At 41.7% G+C, this 22,371-nt stretch overlaps 1 protein-coding gene across 7 annotated transcripts in view; it reads right to left on the reverse strand.

Moving 5' to 3' along the window:
* Positions 1 to 22,371, reverse strand: part of FRYL (FRY like transcription coactivator) — a 158,478-nt gene that overhangs the window by 114,231 nt on the left and 21,876 nt on the right. For 3 of the 7 annotated variants that reach the window (XM_072334010.1, XM_072334011.1, XM_072334009.1), the window contains exon 1: positions 16,118 to 16,477. The exons of the other annotated variants lie outside the window; for them this stretch is intronic. In XM_072334010.1, the coding sequence (XP_072190111.1) occupies positions 16,118 to 16,295 (178 nt within the window). In that variant the 5' untranslated portion in view covers positions 16,296 to 16,477. Of the gene's footprint in view, positions 1 to 16,117; positions 16,478 to 22,371 lie in introns of those variants that run through there. 7 annotated transcript variants of the gene reach the window in all.

A 22,371-nucleotide genomic window follows, 5' to 3' on the forward strand; every position in this document is an offset into this window, starting at 1 on the left:
TTCTGTAAATTATTAGCACCAGAAACTTAATAACAAACAATCACTAATCCCAGCGTTCCACCTCCTGGAGCCCCGTTCAGAAGAGCTGCCAGTGGTCTGCATAGTGGTGCTTTCAGAGTGAATGGAAGTCAGAAAATATTTTTAAGAATGTGCGTTTGCCTGCGATAACAGTGTTTGCTCAAGTTGGTGATGTGGCTTTCCCCCATGGCACCTGATTACTTGGTCTTCTCCTCGAGGAAAGTAACAATTACTTTTAAATACAGTTAGCTCAACATTAGCTCATCAAGGACTCCTAAGATGCTAAGAGTACTTTTGTACTTTCATGTAAGAAGTAGCATAAGCTTTCCCAAGTACTTCAGTAGAGAGACTGAACGCTATAAATACTTAATAGTACAACCAAAAATACAATGAAAGGAAATATGTCTTAAGACTATCTATACACATGTATGCTCTCCCATTATATATATATATATGCACCAAGTTTGATTTACTGGACAACACTAATTCACAAGAATAGTACACAGTAAAGGCTATCTCTTCCCACCTACCCCCGTCCCAAAAAGAGAAAACAAATACCACTCCCAGTCCTTTCAACAAGAGCAGAAACACATCCATCAGCATCAGCCTTATCACAGACATCACTGCGATAAGCACAGTCATGTTATCACTTTTACAAGCCTTCTAACGTTTCTTCACAGCCCCAACTCCTATGTTCTCTATGATCAAACAACTGCTGCAACTTCAGACTTCATGGTGATTTGTTTAGCCAGTGAGCTGAGTTAATATTCCTATCATAGACTAGAATAAGATTTCAGGATAAATCACTAAACTTAAGAAGCAACATTTATTTTACTTTTAACCAAACGAAGAACAGTACAAGCATGGAAAAACATGTATTAAAGGCCCCTCGAGGCTTGCCAAGCACAGACAAGGCTAATTCACTAAACAGAGCCCAATAAAAGTCATTGTGTAGAGTTACGAGATATCATCATAATGCATTTCAAAACTGTGCAAGAAAATGTTATTTACAGCATCAATTCCTTTTAAGCTTCTCTTTTTATTATTTATTTTTGAGAAGAAAATTAAACAGACTTCTGGGCAGGAAATTACAATGTGTCTAAAATGGAGAGCAACAAGCATGTCTACTGTGGAACTGCCTAAAAATATGCATCACTTTGCAGTACATATATGGGAAGTCCTTCATAAGGTACTTGGCCCACTACTTTATTACCTAGAGAGAAGATGGAAAAAAGAGAGCACTTGTATTTAACTATAAGGCAGGAGCTTTGAACTGGAGCTGTTTTATGTAAGAAAAACAAACCAAAAAGAAATCCTCAGCAAAATGTGGCTATTACTTGGCTGGACTTAGGAGTTCCATAGAAAGTAGCAATTTGCATGATTGCAATAAACCTGTAGTTTATATATTGGTTCTGAAGTTTGCTAACCATCTGATACTGCACCAGTTGTAAATTTCATTACTAAAGAGAGCAGACTGCTACGAAATCTGTGAATGCCTCTGATATTTTCTCAGGACTCCAGGTGAGGCATCCCAGTGAGCGAGCACACTGATGCCAGTAAGCTGTTTAAAGAAGAATATAACTGCAGATGTGCTAACCAGTACTGCTCTATCAGCAACACAAGCTGTTTGCACTCCACTGGAATAACTAAAGCCAGCATCCAGTTCACACCTCACTTTTGTTCATACATGAAAACCTTGTGGCAAAGACAATGGCTAGAAGCAAACAGGTGACTTCAGGCTGCAAACAACACCATACATTACAAAGTCCCCATGCAGTAAGCCCACAAGTTCTGTGAAGTATTAGAGCATCCACTGTTCATGCATAGCACTCTCAAAGTGCCAAACTGAGTTCCTGCGTTTCAAGAGGGCACACCTTGCAGATGTACTATTCAGAACGAGAGAAGAGTATATGTATTTTACAACCAGTCCTAAAACATAGAACTGCCCTGGGTACAGCAAGTAGCTATAGGATCCAAGCAGTATGAAAGAGCAGACAATTGTGCTACTGTTAGATAACAAAAGTTTCAGACTTCACAGAATCACAGAATCACAGAATTATAGGGGTTGGAAGGGACCTCTAGAGATCATCGAGTCCAACCCCCCTGCCAAAGCAGGCTCCCTACACCACGTCGCACAGGTAGGCGTCCAGGCGGGTCTTGAATATCTCCAGAGAAGGAGACTCCACCACCTCCCTGGGCAGCCTGTTCCAGTGCTCCGTCACCCTCACCGTAAAGAAGTTCTTGCGCACATTCGTGCGGAACTTCCTATGCTGGAGTTTCAGCCCATTGCCCCTAGTCCTGTCCCCACGCACTACTGAAAAGAGACCAGCCTCGCCACTATAGCTCCCACACCTCAGGTATTTATAAACCTGGATCAAGTCCCCTCTCAGCCTTCTTTTCTCAAGGCTAAACAGACCCAGTTCCCTAAGTCTCTCCTCGTAGGGGAGATGGTCCAGGCCCTTCACCATCTTTGTGGCCCTCCGCTGGACTCTTTCCAAGAGATCCCTGTCTTTTTTGTACTGGGGAGCCCAGAACTGGACACAGTATTCCAGATGAGGCCTCACCAGGGCAGAGAAGAGGGGGAGGATCACCTCCCTTGACCTGCTGGCTACGCTCTTTTTAATGCACCCCAGAATGCCATTGGCCTTTTTGGCTACAAGGGCACACTGCTGGCTCATGGCCAACCTGTCGTCCACCAGGACGCCCAGGTCCTTCTCAGCAGAGCTCCTCTCCAGCAGGTCTTCCCCCAACCTGTACTGGTGTATGCAATTATTTCTACCGAGATGCAAGACTCTACACTTGCTTATGTTAAACCTCATCCGGTTTCTTACTGCCCAGCTCTCCAGCCTGTCCAGGTCTCTCTGAATGGCCGCACAGCCTTCAGGCGTGTCAGCCAATCCTCCCAGCTTCGTGTCATCAGCAAACTTGCTGAGGGTGGCCACTATCCCCTCATCAAGGTCGTTGATGAAGATGTTGAACAAGACTGGACCCAGCACAGACCCCTGGGGGACGCCGCTAGTCACAGGCCTCCAGCCAGACACCGCACCGCCAACGACAACCCTCTGCACTCTGCCAGTCAGCCAAGTCTCGATCCACTTCACCGTCCACTCATCTATCCCATACTTCCTCAGCCTTGTTATAAGGATGTCATGGGGGACCGTATCAAAAGCCTTACTGAAATCAAGGTAGACTACATCTACCGCTCTCCCCCCGTCCACCCAGCTAGTGACATCTTCATAAAAGGCCACCAGGTTGGTCGAGCACGACCTCCCCTTGGTGAACCCATGCTGAGTACTCCTGATAACCTCCTTTTCTCCCAGTTGTCTGGAGATGGCATCCAGCACAAGCTGTTCCATCACCTTCCCTGGGACAGAGGTGAGGCTGACTGGCCTATAATTACCCGGGTCATCCTTCTTGCCCTTTTTGAAGACTGGGGTGACATTGGCCATCCTCCAGTCTTCAGGCACCTCCCCAGTTCTCCAAGACCTTTGAAAAATTACAGAGAGCGGCTTAGCAATAACCTCTGCCAGCTCTCTCAGCACCCGCGGGTGCACCCCATCAGGTCCCATGGATTTATGGACATTAATGTTTCCTAAGCACTCACGGACCACCTCTTCCCTGACTAAAGGGAAATCTCCCATTCCCCAGATTCTCTCATCAACCACCGGGGACTGGGATTCCTGGGGGAGAGCCCTTTCACTAAAGACAGAGGCAAAGAAGGCGTTCAGTATTTCCGCCTTCTCAGCATCCCCCGTTACCAGAACACCCCCCTCACTTAGTATGGGGCCCACATTCTCCCTAGCCTTCCTTTTGCTGTTAATGTACTTAAAAAACCCTTTTTTATTATCCTTTATCTCCTTAGCTAGATTCAGCTCCAGGTGGGCTTTAGCCTTCCTGGTCGCATCTCGGCAGTCCCTGACTACATTCTTATATTGTTCCCAAGTGGCCAGACCCTTTTTCCACATATCGTGTACTTTCTTCTTTCTGCGGAGCTTGCACATGAGTTCCTTACTCATCCACGCAGGTCTCCTGGCACCTTTTCCTGACTTCTTAGTTACAGGGACGCACCGATCCTGAGCCTGGAAGAGGAGCCGTTTGAATGCTAGCCAGCTCTCACAGGCCCCCTTGCCTTCTAGCACCCTGGCCCACGGGATGGCCCCAAGTAAGTCCCGGAGGAGATCAAAGTTGGCTCTCCTGAAGTCCAGGGTAGCAATCCTACTTTTTGTTTTGCTTCCTCCGCTCAGGATCTCGAACTCCACCATCTCATGGTCGCTACAACCCAAGTTACCCCCGACTTTTACTTCCTTAATGAGTCCTTCCTTGTTGGTGAGAATAAGGTCCAGCAGCACCCCGCCCCGCGTCGGTACCTCGACCATCTGCATTAGAAAGTTATCTTCAATACACTGCAAGAATTGTCTGGACCGCGCATGCTTGGCCATATTGGTCGTCCAGCAAATATCTGGATAATTGAAATCCCCCAAAAGTACCAACGCCCGGGAGCGTGATGCTACTTCCAGTTGGCTACGGAAGGCCTCATCAACCTCCTCTTCCTGATCAGGAGGCCTGTAGTACACACCCACTACAGTGTCCCCCTTACCAGCCTGGCCCTTGATTCTCACCCACAAGCTCTCCACTGCTACATCACTCTCCCCCAGGTGGAGTTCAATACATTCTAGCTGCTCTCTCACATAAAGAGCAACTCCACCACCCCGCCTTGCTAGCCGATCTTTCCTAAAAAGGACATAGCCCTCCATGACAACATTCCAGTCATGCGAGCTGTCCCACCACGTCTCTGTGATCGCAATGAGATCATAGCCATGCGATCGCACACAAAACTCCAATTCTTCCTGTTTATTCCCCATGCTTCGCGCATTAGTATACAGGCACTTGAGAGAAGGAGCATCTCCCCACCTCTCTCCATGCCTTTGACTTCTTTTATTCATAGACTTTGACATTTTAATGAGAACATATCTGAAGATATCAATATACTAGGGCCATTTCATTTACTAACAATGTGTATGCAAAGGAGGTGCATAAAGCTTTCCTTTAATAGAGTAGCATTATGCCATTTCCTTGGAGCTAGCAACCATTTTGAATAACATAAACATACAAAAAATAAGCACAGCATCTAATAGTTATTTCTGCAGCTGTCAAAGTTATGACTTGTGGCAAAGATCAAGATGCTAGACAAAAAAAATACATGTGTTCTATTAGTATATAGGTTATCTATATGTGTATATTATATGGTTTACAGCATTATTTCAGCCTCATCGCTATAGGCTGAAAAGGCAGCGTGGTCCAAAGTTCATCTCAAAATGCTTCCATTTCTGTAGGAGTCTATCACACCATATTACCTTTCTCCTCCCCCCATGCCCCGCTTAAGCTGTTATCAACTAGGATGGCAGAGATAACAGAATGTGATTTCTCTGCTTTCCCTTCCACAAAGTAATCTGCATTAATCACTCCAGCATAAATATTTCATTTAAAAAATATACAGCTAAAGCTGCTCTTTTAAGTTACATAAAAAAAGAAAATGTGAAGTCATTGCTTCCAAGTTTGAGGTTTTCAATCCTACTACATTCAATTTCAGGATGATACAGACTGACAGAAAATGCATTAAGACATAAGTACAAATAGCATTTCCTATTTAAAAGTCAGTTACAACTACAACTTTTCCAAGCAGGCAAGGAAGGACACTGAAGATGCACAGATTTCTGACCAAACACGGACGTTGAATCAGATCAAAGAGGATACTGTTAATATTTAACTTTTCCAGTAAGCAGAAGTCTAAGTTTACCATAATAAACATAGGTGTTTTACTGTAATAATCCCATCTTCCTCCAACCTTCCCTGTCTCCAAACTGACAAAATAAATGAACAACAGAAGCCTGAAAAATCAGACTGCTTTTCAAGGAGTTTAACAAAGAGTTTACCAACTTTGTAAAGGCTTTCACTAAACAGATCTCACTCTGGCCCTTCTCGAGAAATCAAGCTTCCCAGATCACTGAACACAAGGAAACAAATCAGTAATTAGAAGTTGGACAAACACCACCAGGCAGTTGTGGGATGTTATTTAACTGATCTCACTCAAACAGAAAATGCGACAGGTGAAGCAATACACAAAGCCACAGCTGTTACCATCTTTCATAAATGTAACAAATCTGAGTTTTCTGATTTTCAGGGTCATCCTTATTGTCAAAAATCTACCGAACCCCAGAGGTTTTATTGCTTCTCAGATGCTCCATTTGGCTTTTTCATGACCACAAATAATCCTTCAGTGTACAGCCTGTCTGATTGGTAGGTTCTACATCAAACCACCAGAAATAACAGCCTGAAGATACGCTGTAACGTGTCAGCCTTCTTATTGTGCTTCAGCAGGAGTACATCAATGCACAGCTTTTGGAGAACTAGCATTCAAGTTTTCAACCTTTTAAATGGAACCTGGGAACGCTTCTGAGGTTGTGCTGAAAATCCCTGCTTAGTTGCTGGGCATTTAAATGGATAGAGCAGGGAAGGGCTTAACTCTGTTACCCTACAAGGCCTGAGGACAACTGTTAGGAATCAGTTATGTTTCTATTTTTGTTGCTCCTCCCAAGCTGCTAAATGTCCGTGCCACTTCTACAGCAAACATCTTACTTGCATTATGGAAACAGACAGTTTTAAAGAAGGAAAAGGAAAAAAAAACAAAAAAACAAAAAAAAAAAAAACAATGAAAAACAAACTAGGGACTCATCCAGAAGTTTCTGTGGGTTTTTAATGGTTTCTTCATTTAAGTGCATTAGTAATCAGAGTAAAGCCCCAAGTTTCTTAGGGCTAACAAGAGCAACAGTGTTCTCTAATGCAGGCTGCAGGATACAGCAGTTTGGTCCACCTCTGCCACACTGATGTGTGTGTTGGCAGGGCCTGCTGCTCACCTGCACAAGCCCACCAGTTCCAGGCAGTGCCACACAAAGCACATCAGCCCAAGTGGCTGCACAGCTGGCAGGGCTGAGGCAGCGCACACACACAAAAGGGGCTTGGGGAGCTCTGCTTGGAAACAGCAGACAGACAGCAAGGACAAAGCACAGGCAAACTATTTTCTGTTCATGTTAGCATCTACAACATTAACCCCCTGAAAATGTCACTATTAATGTTTTAATTACACAGGCAGGAGCATTAGTAGCTCTCCTTGACAATAATACATAAAAATATAAAGTCGTTAATACGGCATTCTTATTAAACCAAAATAGCACATTTCCTCACTCCAAAGGCACACTGATCAACTACGGTGCACAATTACAGTGCATTTTTTAAGGCAGGATTCAAACATCTAAGTGTTTTTAATGCTAACTTTTACAGCTTTCCCATCTCAGTGAAACACCAGATGCACTTGCAGCAACATGAAGCAGCAGTACAAAGCAGAACCTCATAGGACAGAGGAAAAGGTAATTAACAGATTTGAGAGTGAAAATTCACAGAATTAGTATGAGGTACCATTTGTATACCTTTCACCTTGCTGCTTCATGGGAAAGAGAGAAAGGAAACAAAACATCAGAAAGGGAAAAGATAGGAAACAACAGCAAACCCAAAAGCACAGCTGAATGCAGCAGTTGGATCCTAATCACCTAACAAACACTAGAAGTTTACAACAAAGCCACGGTTGTCTGGAAGTTCTGCAAATAGTCCACGGCACAAAGTCCTCTAAAGGGCCCCAATCAGAGCAGTACAATACAGCTTCTATAAGCAGATGCATCTGGCACCTGTGCCCAACACTGGGTGAGGCCCCGCGGCAGCTCTGAAGCTTATTGCTTTATCAGGAGCCCTGCACACGGCTCCCAGAGCTCACCTGTGGCTGATGGGACATAACAAATGGGAAGGGACAGCACCCCACTGCTGTCTCTACTAGACACAGAACGCATACAACTGGCTTTGGGTGGTCAAAACATATTCAAGACAAGTGGAAAATACTGAGACATTTTTTTATTCATGGAACAGGCTATCAGCCATATTATCTCTCGATTGAGATTTAGCATAATAATCACTTCACCCTGTAAGTGACATTAATGCATTAGCTTTCTAAAAACACAGTCTACCTAAGAATGTATGTGGTATAATTACATCAGCTACTGGGCAAATTAAATATTCACTTCTGCACTACTCCTTCCACAGAACAACAATTTATTCTCTGGTTGAGATTCCCATAAAGTAAAAACATTTTTAAATTATCTCTCACCAGCAGAAAACATCATGCTGGAGAATGCAGTGCATTTTCTGTATGTGTTACCAGATGCTCATTTTCACTTTCTTCCTGCTTACCTGTTTCTTCTGCTTCCAAGTTAAAAAAAAATACTGTAAAATTAAAAGCATTCTTCTTCATCCAGTCATATTCTCAAAGAAATAACTGAGAAAAGGCTCACCCCAGTGCATCTGAAAAATGCAAAGGGACAATAGATGAGCTCTGGGGGGTCACTGTCCAATATAACTGTGCAGCAGCATCCTGACAGTAAGAAAAAAATAAACAACACCACACCATGATGATTAAAGTTTCTCAAGCTTAGCTTACCAGACTGCTCTTGTCAGTAAGCAGCTGGCACTAAGGGGCTACAGAATTATAATTATTTACACAGAATCATTCTGTAAAGGGCATCCCAGAGCTTCTGAAGGGAGGGTAAGCCCAGTCCTGAACAGCTAGAATGTCTTACAGAAATTGGTTGCACACAGGAACTTCATATCTTCACAGAGTATCATTGCTGAAAGGACCAGGCTTTCTGAAAGCCCTCAGCAAATCAGTAGCGCACGTAGATTTCTCCTAAAAGAATCCTTCCTTTATGAACATACCCAAAAAACCTTTATACCTAAAGTAAGCCAGCTCAGAAACAAGGACCTGTGAGGGGTTTCTGCTTGGATTTCTGTATCTTGGCAAGGAGAAACAAGATGCATTCAGAACAAACAGATGAGATCATGAGCACTACCTTCCCAAATCACTGATATTGCTCACTAACACTTAAAAACACACTCCCAGCTGGAAAAAAGTACTCGTGACTTGCTTCAAGGGCAACCAAGTCCAGCGCTTGCACAGGCACGAAGAACATCATTTACTGAAAGAGGAAAGGCCTTTGAAATCAACCCTTTATTCCGATGAAATACTTGAAATTGTTCTCTTTTAGTTTGGACCCATATAACAGCTTTCAGAGGAAAAACACGGAAACTTCACAATTATGGAGTAAAGTGCATTCTGTTATTTAAAAGCTAAAAAAAAAAGAATAAACCATTAATGTGGAAGTCTACTAATCAAGACAGCACAGCTAGGAGATGTAAAGCCAGAAGAAACAGCCCAAGGCCACTCAAAGGACCATGAGTTATTGAAGGATGCCATTCAGTTGTCCCCCCCTCTGCTTGCCCTCCATCTGGAGAACTGCATCCAAGTCCAGAGGCCCCAGCACAAGAAAGATGTGGTGCTGTGGGAGCAGGTCCACAGGAGAGCCAGGAGGATACTCGTAGGGGCTACATTTAAGTCTACACTGCTGCTATCACTGCTATGTAATCGCTACAGGCAAGTGCCGATTTTGTCCTGCTGGTAAATACTCCATTGACATTGGAGAGTTATAGGAACATCAATCTGGATTTTTCAGCACAGTCAAATTTTAATGCATCTTAAAGGAAAATAGCTTAATATTTAATGCCTCTGTAAAATAAGATTTTTATTACATACACTGTCCAGCCTTTTACAGACCCTGTCCCAGGGCTGGGAAGACACGCACAATAGCTACTCCAAAAGTAACGCCTATTACTTTATTATGTTGGCCCATGATATCAGAGGCGGATGTAGGTGATATGGCAGCAGAGGCTGAACCTTCCCATCAATTTTCTATTGCATTTTGTTGCCAGGAGACTGATGGCAGCAGAGGGGCAGTCAGACAAAATGGCAGCTGACATGGAAGTGCATATGAAGCAAAAGCTGAATTACTCCATGCAGAAAAAACTGCATCCACTGACATTCAGCAACACTTGTTGAATGTTTATAAAGACCAAAGTGTGCGTGTGAGCACAAAGAAGCAGTGGGTCACCTCCACTAGTGCCATTTGCTACCAGCATGATACACAGTTCCTGTTCATTCTTAGTGAAAATGCATAGTTAAAGATGGAGACTGCAATGAAAAACTGCATTCTGTAGCTAAGAATTTGCTTTATCAAACAATATTATTGTGCTCTCTGTATCTGTTGCATCTTTCAACTATCTGGGCGAAAATTAACTTCAAAATAATTAGGGAAAGATGTATTTGCTATGTTAAAACAATTTCCCTTATAACTGCATTATCCTGAAGAATTAGTCTAAAGAAAACATTTTTAAGAATATTTGCAGTGTAACATAGTTTTGTTTTTGTTTCTAATTTCAATTGAAGGGGTTTCTCATTACTTTTTCCTTTTCATTTTAAATATTTTCTGCAGAACAGAAAGAAAAAGAATAGGAAAAAAGACATCTCGAACACCCTTATTTCCTAAACCCGCTATTGGTTTACACTCACAGTACTCTAGTTTGGTTGGTATTGGGAAGGAATCACAGAACTGTAGGGGTTGGAAGGGACCTCTAGAGATCATCGAGTCCAACCCCCCTGCCAAAGCAGGCTCCCTACACCACATCGCACAGGTAGGCGTCCAGGCGGGTCTTGAATATCTCCAGAGAAGGAGACTCCACCACCTCCCTGGGCAGCCTGTTCCAGTGCTCTGTCACCCTCACCATAAAGTTCTTGCGCACATTCGTGCAGAACTTCCTATGCTCCAGTTTCTGGCCACTTCCCCTTGTCCTGCCTCCACACGCTGCTGAAAAAGAGTCTGGTCTCACCACTTTGCCCCCCACACCTCAGATATTTATAGACCTGAATCAGGTCCACTCTCAGTCTTCTTTTCTCAAGGCTAAACAGATCAGTTCACTCAGCCTTTCTTCATAGGGGAGATGGTCCAGGCCCTTCACCATCTTTGTGGCCCTCCGCTGGACTCTTCCCAAGAGATCCCTGTCTTTTTTGTACTGGGGAGCCCAGAACTGGACACAGTATTCCAGATGAGGCCTCACCAGGGCAGAGTAGAGGGGGAGGATCACCTCCCTCGACCTTCTGGCTACGCTCTTTTTAATGCACCCCAGTATGCCATTGGCCTTTTTGGCTACAAGGGCACACTGCTGGCTCATGGCCAACCTGTCATCCACCAGGACGCCCAGGTCCCTCTCAGCAGAGCTCCTCTCCAGCAGGTCTTCCCCCAACCTGTACTGGTGCATGCAATTATTTCTTCCTAGGTGCGAGACTCAGCACTTGCTTTTGTTAAACCTCATCTGGTTTCTTACTGCTCAGCTCTCCAGCCTGTCCAGGTCTCACTGAATGGTAGAACAGCCTTCAGGAAGGATGGCTACCTGTTGGTTTAGCAAGTTGAACCATCCCCTGTCTAGGCCTGGTGCACAACAGGATCACCACAGATAAATATATTGCACTCTCCCATCTATATAGCACAATCTCCTTTTTAAAGCAGTGAGCCATTACCTTGGTTCAGCTGTCAAATAAAACTAAAGTAACATACTTAAGCCTCAGAAAACCTCTTAAGTGCTTCAAGTCCAGAAAACAACGTATTATAAGATCAGTGTGAAGTATTACTACTGATATTACCTTTGCACTGAAAATGATGCGGAGGTAATCTATGATGGCAAATAAAAAAATAAAAGCCTGTAAACACTGTGCACTGTATCTCAGAGGAAAACACATTACATCCTAATTAAATCTACACGAGTATCTTCAGGTATGAAGAAAGAGCCTTTCAGGTATCCTTTTGAGTCATTCTGACACCCACCCTGAAGGAAGCAGCAAGTCAGAATTACTATGTTGCTCTCTGGGATGAGTCTGGTAAGCAAATTAGAACAAAAACACACTGAAGGAAATGAGGAGTATTATCCATTTTTTATCCATTGTGAATTCATTCATGCTCATTATTCAGATGAAACAGAGTCGACTTACACTAAAAGAGTATTAGGTGTACAGCCAAGTATACGACAAAAGATCCAGGTCTTTTTTAAAAGACATGCTTCATAATTCTAAACTTTACTACAGTTCATTATTGATTCAGTCTTAAGCAAATGCACTACTTAAACATTCACCCGGTGGTCAGAATTACAGAGTTGTTTGTATCCGCTTTTAAGTACATGTGATGAACAAGGGATCATCACTGCACTTAAAAGCTCTGAAGAAACGTTTATGTTCCTGCTTATTTAAAATATTAAAAAGTTAATTTTCCACAGATCAATCTATTAAAAACAGATGGTATCCAGAAGGTGACTGCTACCTGCAATGGCCAGCCATGCAGTGCTGCCCCCAATACTGACCAAGGAGGCTTCTGATGAGTTGATTCACCTTAACAGCTCCTCTCAGAACTATACACTAGAATGCTGCCTGACAGCCTTGTCAAACACACCAGCTCAGGAAAAGGCCATACCAGATGGGAGGCAGAGAGGCTGCACAGCTGGGAGTGACACTGCCCTCTTCATTGGCTGTAAGCTATTAGGTCTGATCAGCTTGTGAAGATACATAAAAACTAAAAATCCCCTGTGTTCTGCTGCAGAGGGCTTTAAGACAAGGCTCCAGAGGCCCTTAAGAAATGTTCCATATTACTTCTCATGGAAAATATACATAGAAGAATTTCCTGGGGCATTACTCAAGCAAAACAATGCTATCTACAGCGATAAGAGAACAGGAGAGAGGTTTAGAGATTTTAATGTAAATGCATTCTGGATCCCAAGCAGTAACAGAACGTTCTCGGTGTAAACAAGAAGCAAACGGAGAATGAGGGGAAGAAGGAAAAAAGAGCAGTGGTGTTTAGTTGCCTACCAACCAATCTAACCTTCACCAGCTGAAATTCAGAACATGGACCCCGAACCTGACTTTTATTCCAGACAGATGCTTCCCAGACATCCTCTGCTGTCTGGGAGTGCTCTGGGCATCATCAGAGAGATGACACTGGGATGCCATTCAGGGGCAGTTCACACCTACCCAGCTGCTGCTGTTAGTCCCTTGAAGCAGCTACAGCTCTACTGCTCATTTATTTACCACCAACAGCTTATTTCTGCCTCTCCAGCAGAGGCATTTGAAAAGAAACAAGATTAATGCTCGCAGGAGACATTTTCCATGCACAGAAATGATGCAGACACAGAGCAATGAGAACACTTGTTAACCAACAAATTCAAAAGCTCTGGGGTGGTTACCACAGATTTGACTTGTGCAGCTTATCGTGACACCTGCTCCACAATGTTAGCTGCGCTGTCTTACAACCCAGCCCCAAAGCGCATGCATGCAGGTACAGCTGCCACGAGCCCACCTGCACAGAGCAGTCACAGCAATCCCCTTCCTTAACATTGCAACAGGGAGAATACAGAATCGTTGACAGATGCATGCCTGCACGCATACATGTCACTATGTTTTTTTGGTAATCATCTGTATGAAAATACCTTTTCTAGATTCTCCAGATCCCCTTTTTATGTTTCATTCTAATTGTAGCTTTCTGTGGAAAGACTATTGTGACAACGTTTCTAAATGGAAAACTCTTCAATGCTACTGCAAATTTAGAAGAACTGCCTGTATTTTTACCACTACCGTTTACATCTTGTTGCACACACAATCATGCAAATACTTCAAGCAAGTTTCTTTCCAGTGTTCAAAAGTCCAACAAATTTCAGAAGACAGCTATGAAAGATTTTGAAAAAGCTCTTGCAAGTATTCTGACAGATGCTATGTATCATTTTAAAAGATACATATTCACAGAGCACAGATAAATTTCCAAGTCCTTGCTTTCTGCTGTAAGGCAGAAGTCCAAGCCAATTCAGTTCATATTTCAGACTGCAACAGTGATAAATATGCCTCAATCTAGAAAGAAAGAATTCATCTCTTGAATTCCATCCCAAATATTTAAATCAGATACACACTGACAAGTCTTGCTATTTTTCTTGTTGTTCTTCTGTTGTTGCTTTTGTTTTTTAACAGCCTCCTCCAATACTTCTTAAGTAGTTACCAGACTGAATTGCACCGAGGCTTATTCATACAAAACCTTTCCTAAATAAAACAAAAGGAACAGGAGGGAGAAAAAAGAATAAAACACCGCCAACAACCAAAACTCAAATTCAAGTGGACCAACTGAACAACAAACTTCAGCTTTAATCAAGCTCCCAAACAGTATCACTGTACTAAATTCTGTGGTGCATCACCAGCACCTCTGCTGACATTAAGCAACCATTTACAATTCCTATCTTTTTAATTGTTCTACTGTTTTATTACCTGTTCCGTCATCACCTGCTGCCTGCTGCATACCCAACTGGTAAACACTGCGGTTCTTTTGCTCTATTCCAGAAGAGCAGTTCATTCCATTACCAAGATACAAAAATAGAAATAAGCAGATAATTTAAAGAGGATTCAGCTACTATCTGCTATGGTAAAAGCATGATCCCAGAACAGACTAAGTCTGCATTTTGTACACGTTGACATCACGCTATTAAATGATAGCGGTCAGAAACCACTGATTGGTAGAAATTCCTCCCTTTAATGACCTTTTCACAAATATTTAATGGGCAGGAAAAGAAAAGGCATCTTCAACAGTAGGACTGGCACATTGTCTAGTACATTCATTCCCTCAGCTATCAATAAAACATCGAACAAGGTTAGATGAAAGCATCTGTTTTGACTGCAAGCTCCAACTACAGCATTTTCCCTCAGATTGGCATGAAGACAACACTGATTGTTCTTAAGTTATAGCTCTGAAGTTATAACATTTGAAATAAAACCTAATGTATAGCTTTTGGGTATCAAAGAACACCATACCATAGCACAACAGCAAAACCGACGAGACATGCCCATGGAGATACCTAAGCTGTGCGCTTCACAGGGATATCCAACTTCAAATCTCATTGCTGTATAGCATTTAAAGCCAAACAAAGGCTCAAACACGACTGAAAGATGAATTTCTTATCAGAGTTGTCAAACATATAAGCTACAACCATTTTAACAGACCTCACACTGCACAAAGTCTTCAACAGTCCATATTTTTATGATTCATTCCAATTTGTTGCACAAATTGTTCCTGTCTGTAAATTAAAGTTGTCCCAGCTTTCTCCAGCTGCTGATGTTAAATGTCTGACACAGCTAAATATCTATATATATAACACTTATACTACAACCAGAAAAGCTAAGCCTAAGGAGATTAATTCCATAGTTTAGGCTAAATTCACTGCTCAACAGGATGAGTGCCATGATCACAGTTAGACAGGTAAACATTTCAAGCCATGCTAATTCACATGAATAGCCACCACATAACAAAGGGTAAAAACAGCCATCAGAATCCAAGACCAAAAAGTAACCACAATCTACTTGTTTTTGACCTCTGGCTATAAAAAAAGTAAAGCCAGATTTCCTACAGCAAATCAGCTGCACTGTCTGAAAAAGTAACATTAACTCATTCTTTGAGTTAAAACTTGTTGCATGTTGTTTTTTTTCCTACCCGTAGAGGTCTAAACACAATGTCTACTAACTACAATACAATAACTGCTACTTAATACAGGTAAAATGGCCTGTGCTCCTTAGTCAACCATTCTATAAACATAATACATTTACACCAAGACTGCAGTCCTCAGAACACTAAAAAAGAACATAAACATTTTTGAAATGTAAAAAAAAAAAAGCTCTTAAAAGAAACACCTCAGAAACATGGGATTTCAGAAACGGGGAGAGAAAAACTGGCACAGAACTTGAATCCTGCACAGCAGATGCATATCTGTCCAGCACACCTGTCTAGACAACTCCTAATGTCTACTCACAGCTACATTACAATTTCACAACTTTAATAGTGAAATGCATTTCCCCATGCCCCCAAAATCACAGGGGAGTACAATCAAAACACACAAAAAATCCTGTAAAATTACTTCAAAGCAGGTCACTAACATGACAGTATGTTGTTTTTAGAGGAGTTCTAAGCCTAAGCAATACCATCATCGTAGTGACTCTGACAAAGAAGCACTATTACAAAACCCATCAATTTAGCAAAGTAATTGTGACCTGCAGGAAAAGTTTAGTTATCACCTTGATGACACAGATACATACGGAAATGAGGATGTAAAACATGCATCTCCTCGTCTTCATCTATTGTCTGTCCTAAGGAGAGCAGACTGACTCTCCTCATCTTCAGCAGCCTTGGGGAGCTTTCCCGGGCAGAGCTTCCAACGTCCAACACAACATCTCCGGAAGCAACCGTAGGAACGATTTTTTTCAGAAATTCCATTTTTACCTGCCTTCTGTACGCTCAGAACTTACTAAGCACGGCGCTTCAGCTGCACGTTACAGACTGCAGCACCCACATTAACTTCCTTGAAGGCAGAGGTAGACTGCGCACACGACTTCTTTCTCCCAGTGATGTCATATGTTGGACCTGGGTGGTGCCAGCCCCAGCGCGTCAGCTGCCAGCTGCTCCCAGGCAGATTTTAAAGAAGTCTAACTGTACAGACTGATAAGAAAACCAAACAACAACAAGCCAGTCTATCAACTGACATACATTAAACTCTTGACTAGGATAAAACACCATTTTAGCATCGCAACACTTTTAAGCGCTAAAAAAAAAAAAATGCACATGTATTTCAAAGTCATATTTCACAGAGTTCAATAGCTCTTAATTTTCATGAAGTGCACAGAGAGCATTCATCTGCATTTGAAAGATAACACTTATCATTCTCAAAGCCTCTTCACCAGCTTTACAAAGTGTCTAGCAGCACCACAATTTAAACCACTTGCATTCTCACATGGCGTTAAGTACTAATCACTAAGTTATTAACGTTTATTAAGCACCGAGTTCCACTTTCCAGTGGTTCTGATGCTATATTTACCACCTAAACTACTCAAACCGCCTTCCATAAAACAACAAGTGCAGAAATAAGCTGTCCCACGTTCGCTGTCCCTAAGGCTACTTACCCATATGGTTTAACTGAGTTTTCTGTTTTCATTTGGAAGAAAGTTTAAGCACCGTTCTATATTTAGTTTAGAGAAGCCATTATGAAAGATATCTTGCATTTAGAGCAGAAAGCTCATGGGAGAAGGGGAAGGAAAAAGAAAAGAGACATTAACATAGAAAAAGCATTCTTAAATGCTTTTTACGTTTGGGAACATGTATGGTTGAAACTAATATTTACCAGACGTAGAATGGAGATCCACACCTCACTTTGTCATAGTAGATTACAGTCATCACTCAAACAAATAAAATTAACGTGCACTCATTCTACAGTCAAGGGCAGCCTCTGTGACAGCAGCTCCCTGTAGGAGAGGTTTCTGAACACCTTCACCACAATTACCCAACTTCGGTGCAAAGCACCACAATACACTTGAAAAGAAACTACTTAACGTCAATCCAGCACTGCAACTAACTCTTCTTAAAATGAAACAGAAATGCTTTAAAATCCATCAAGTGCACACAGGGTAACCTGCAGGAGCTCACACGGTTTCATTTGTTAGATGCTCCTCCCAAGGGGGCCTGGCAGCCTTGAAGAACACCACTGGAATTGTCACCTGAGACACGTTCTCAAACACAATGAAGACTGAAAACGTGTGCTATCTTTGCATTCTGATCTGCAGTAAAACCCCCAAACATTCAACTCAGACTAAATTTCCTTTGTGAATGAATACAGAACTCTGGGTGGCTCAACCTTGTCACAAAAGACATGTTGCTAGAACACCATTTCCTGCAACTGATCTGGGAGATGAAGCAAAGAAACGTCCTTATATGATTTCATGCGCAGCATTTTTTCCAGTAACACAAAAAAAGTTGCAAGGAATACATTTTCAGAAGTACTTTATGTTTTCAGAACAACTAACCAGATATCACAAAGATAAATGTTGCTTACAAAAGACCGAGTCATCACAAACTCAAGCAATCACTCAAAAGTTTTTCTTTCGGGTTTGTTGGTTTTTGTTTTATTTTTTGGTTCTTTAAGTCTGGCCATAAACCTCATTTGCTGCTTCCAGTATTTGACAACAAAAGAGACATTCAGACTCTTCTGTTATCCAGGACGCTCCCAGCCGCCCAGCTGCCAGCCCGTAGGAGGCAACGCGTTAAGCCAGATTCCGGCTCCTCGACAGCGCCCTCTGGCGGCGGCCGCCGGCCTGCCCGCACGGCCAAAGGGTTTTAGCTATGCACCCTTGATCTGACGCTGGGCACACTATGAGCAGCGAGCCTCATGCGATACATGCTATTTTCTCCAACTTGCCAATTCAAACTGAACATCACTGCTTCAAGTGGGAGTCAGTCTGCTACAGAAATAGGGCAGCCACCATAGCACCCACATATAGGAAGTTTTTCAACCTTGAATCTCATTAGAGAAGCTTGATCTGCAAGTATTTGTCTTACTGTAATGAAAACAATCTGCTCTTCCCCAGTGAAGATGAAAGTCATAACTGAACACAAAATAGAACAGCTCAGCTTGAAATCAAACCTGCACTCCAGCCTGTAAGTTAACATACCGGTATTAAATTCATGAGAGGTACCAAATGTCCACTGGATGGTTATCAGCCAATTAGCAGGACATGGCTGTAATGTCACACAGAACTCTGTAGGTAGGGGGAAGACAAACCACACCTCTTCCTCTCTATGATGCAGGTTTTCTTTTCTTTTAAAAGGCTTTTATTTTTAAATCTAAGTCCTGTAATTGTTCAACCATTTCTAAGTTTGGTTTTTATTCATGTAGACATGAAAACTGCTTCAGTTGACCCCATGCTTTCCTGAAAGAATTTCTGGCTTTCAGGTTTCTGAGAAATGAAAGTAAGATCCATCTGTCAGCTTTTGGTAAAGCTTCAGTTTCTTTTCCTTCACCTACCTAAGCTGCACTTGCTCCACATGGGAATGGGGGTTTTTTTTGGTGACTTACAGGGTTTCTTCTTTGGAAAGTTGGGGATTTCTGGAGGCTTCTTGTTGTTTTTATGTGCTTGGTGCTGATTTAGCACCACTAGAAGAGAACGTGCCCAAAAGCAGCAATAAAATACTTGGCTTAGGAAATCAACCAGAAGCAGAACACACAATGCAACTGCTATTTTCAGTGACTGAATGCAAGATTATCCCATTCAATAAAAAAAGCCCCAACATTTTAAATATCTGTGTATTAGACAGAAATTGTTCTTATCTTTAAGCAGCATGCAAGAACACAATGCTTTCCTGAACGTGTTAGGAGCTCTTGGGAAGTGGGAGGTAATTGTCTATTCCACAGCTTCCATAATCCTTAGCCAGGATAACAACCAGGCCTTCCTGTCACTGACCTCTTGCTTCTTAGGACTTGTGGCCTCTCACACAACATCTTCCAAACCTATCGATTTCTTCCACTGGCAAGTTTTATTCAAGCAAGAACTGGCAGTTTCAAAGCACCTGCAGTGAGTCATACTTCATTCACACACGTAGGAAGACTGCTTCAGTCAGCAACAAAACACATCATTTAAACTATTGCATGGCAATAGAAGTGGCCAGATCTTTTCCCACATGAAACAATTAAAATGAATGATGACAAACCACATTGATATTTTTATGCAGAGGTCATTTAAAAAGAAACAGTATTTAAAAGCAAAGGCTCTGTGGTACAACTACCAGCAACCCAGAACAATGGCAGCACTGCTATGAAGTGGCACCCCTAGGGAAAAAGCTGGAAACCATTACCCAAAGGTTCTTAAAAGATTATCAAAAACTATGGCAGCTCCTGCACCCACAATCCAATTGTTATGGGCAACCTTTTGAGAACCGCTGCCACATCCAGAGCTTGCACCCTGGTTACATATCAAGTGGGTAACAACGTGCAACACTTCAGCCAGTAGTTTTTAAGTGAGTGCAAACTGGAAGTGCAAAGGAGAAGGATAATTAATTTCACTTCAGTTACTCAAAATAGCTTAAAGAATGATCATGTTTGCTGAAGTTGAGAGCTTCAGACAGCTTCAACGGGGACAGTTCTAGGAACAGTCTTGCTCAAACAACAAAAGTAATTAAAGGCCGTCCTCATTAACTCAAATAATTATTTGCTATATAGTCTAATGAAAAAACAGATCCTTCTCCACATAACACATATAACACACACATGGATGTATACACACAAATGCTTTCACCTTCAAGAACAAACTCATCTGTATTAGAGAGAATAAAAGTCACTGTTACAGTTTGAACAACTAACAGTAAAGCAGAACTGCACTCCTGTTCTCCCTCACACAGAATTTTCTCACATAAAGTTCAAATATTTGAAGATTTTTTAAATCCCCTAGCTCACATATATCATATAAATACAGTTATGCAGTCAGCTTTGGATAGCACTCACATCATACACTTACTGCAACGCTTTACAGAAGTAAAAAGAAATACATATGTTTGAAGCAATTAGCTTTAACAATGAAATCATTCTCAATGCAAGAAGCCTATATATAGGATAGAGCGGAGCAGAATCTGCTTCTACTGCTACTAGAAGTTATTTTTATTACTCTTCATGATATGCTGCATCTGATCTCTATTCTCCTAAAATAAATCATGCGAAAAAACTTTTATTTTAAGACTCCACATCCTAAAAATAAGCTGCTGGCCACACTTGCAGATAACAAACTAAGTTACAATACAGCTATAAAAACAGTCAAAACTTTGCACTGGAGTGAGACGTTGCAATATTATCACTCCGCATTTCAGCAGCTTAATAGAAATGAAGGCACTGATTACTTTGCAGCAGCTCAAAGCAATTTTGCTTTGGTTTTGTTTTGTTGTTTGTTTTTTTTTACTCCCAATTCCTCTTTTCTTTTTCTCCTGACAAAGCGAGATCCATGAATGCTATTACTGTAAGTAGGAGGAGACTGTATGTCGGCGTAAGCACCCATGAAAAGTCTCCCCAGAGGCATACAGATACACCAGTGCCATTTAGAACACAGTGCTAATTGGAAGGGGGAGTTGGAAAGCTCATGAATGTTTGGGTGTATTTTGTAATTAACAGAAAGCTAGAAAACATGTGTTGATATTCAAGACACAAATACTTGATGCCTTTATAAAATAACTGGCATTCAACCATTACAATCACATGCCTCGCGGGTTATATTGCTTTTCACTTATGCTAAAACAGCACACATCAGCAGCAAAGGACATCTAATCACAAAACACAAATTAAGAAAATGGGATTTCAAGAGGCTCCTCAGTTCCTGGCACATCCTCAGCTGCTCAGCCCCTGTACTTCTGGTGACTCAAACACACAGCTTTCACATTTCCCCAGCAGCTCTGATGAGTCCACAATTTTTCCTGCTTACTGAATTTCATTACTCTATCACCTTATAGTATACACTCAACCACAGTTCAAGCTCATATGTTATCACCCTATTCAGCATGGAAACTGATATCCAGTGGTGCTTCTCTTCATTTCATCAGTCTTTGGAAACAAACCTTATGTCTGTTTCTGTCTTCTTGTAGAAGTTTTATTTAAGTCTTTTAGCTTATCTTCTCTGATAATAATCAGATATAATATCAGATATCATCTCTGATAATTCTCACTAATCTACTCCAAACTCTTCAATATAAAATTTTCACATCAAAAAAAACCCTTTAAAAAGTTTGTGTATATCATTCCGAAGGGATCACCTGGCTAAATGCAACTTCTGCAAAGAACAGAACTGAAAGCTCACACCATTATCTCTAAATACTTTCAAAACTAACCCAGTATTGCATTGTAGAGTAACAAGGGACTTTCAACAAGAAATCCAAGCCATTTAATGCATGGGGAACATCCCCAATGAAAGAGCTTACTTCTATTAAATATTTGATGTAGGTAATATCATATTTAGCTGTATTACAGATCTAAGACATAAAATAACTATTTCAACCTGTAGATCAGTTCTACATTTGACAGCCAGAACTACCACCAGACTCCCTCCAATTATAAAGCCATTAATACTTTCCAAGTTCGTCCCCAGTTTCAAATTTATAGAGCTGGATGTTTTATGCTGATGACTGTAATTAGAGATTACAGTATACCATCTGCTAAGAAATGCTGCATAAATGGTATTGAGGTGTAATAACATCACTAGTCAAGCCTCACCTGTAGAAATTTGTATCCGTGTGCTGATAAAGCAATATTCTCCATATGTAGGGATTTGTCAGCAGTGTGCTGATGATGCTTTCAGGAAATACTAGATCCGTACTCCGAATGCCAGACACACTGAAAGCCATCTGCAAGTTTGCCATTCATATCTTTTGGGGGCAAATTACCGTCTCATTCATTTATTCTATGCTGACTAATCACGATAGGAGCAAAATATGGAGCAAATACAAAGAGAAAAGTCATTTAGCTCCTCTGAAGAAAGGGTTTGGACAC

Source organism: Excalfactoria chinensis, chromosome 4 (genome assembly GCF_039878825.1).
Source record: "Excalfactoria chinensis isolate bCotChi1 chromosome 4, bCotChi1.hap2, whole genome shotgun sequence".
NCBI classification, from domain to species: domain Eukaryota; kingdom Metazoa; phylum Chordata; class Aves; order Galliformes; family Phasianidae; genus Excalfactoria; species Excalfactoria chinensis.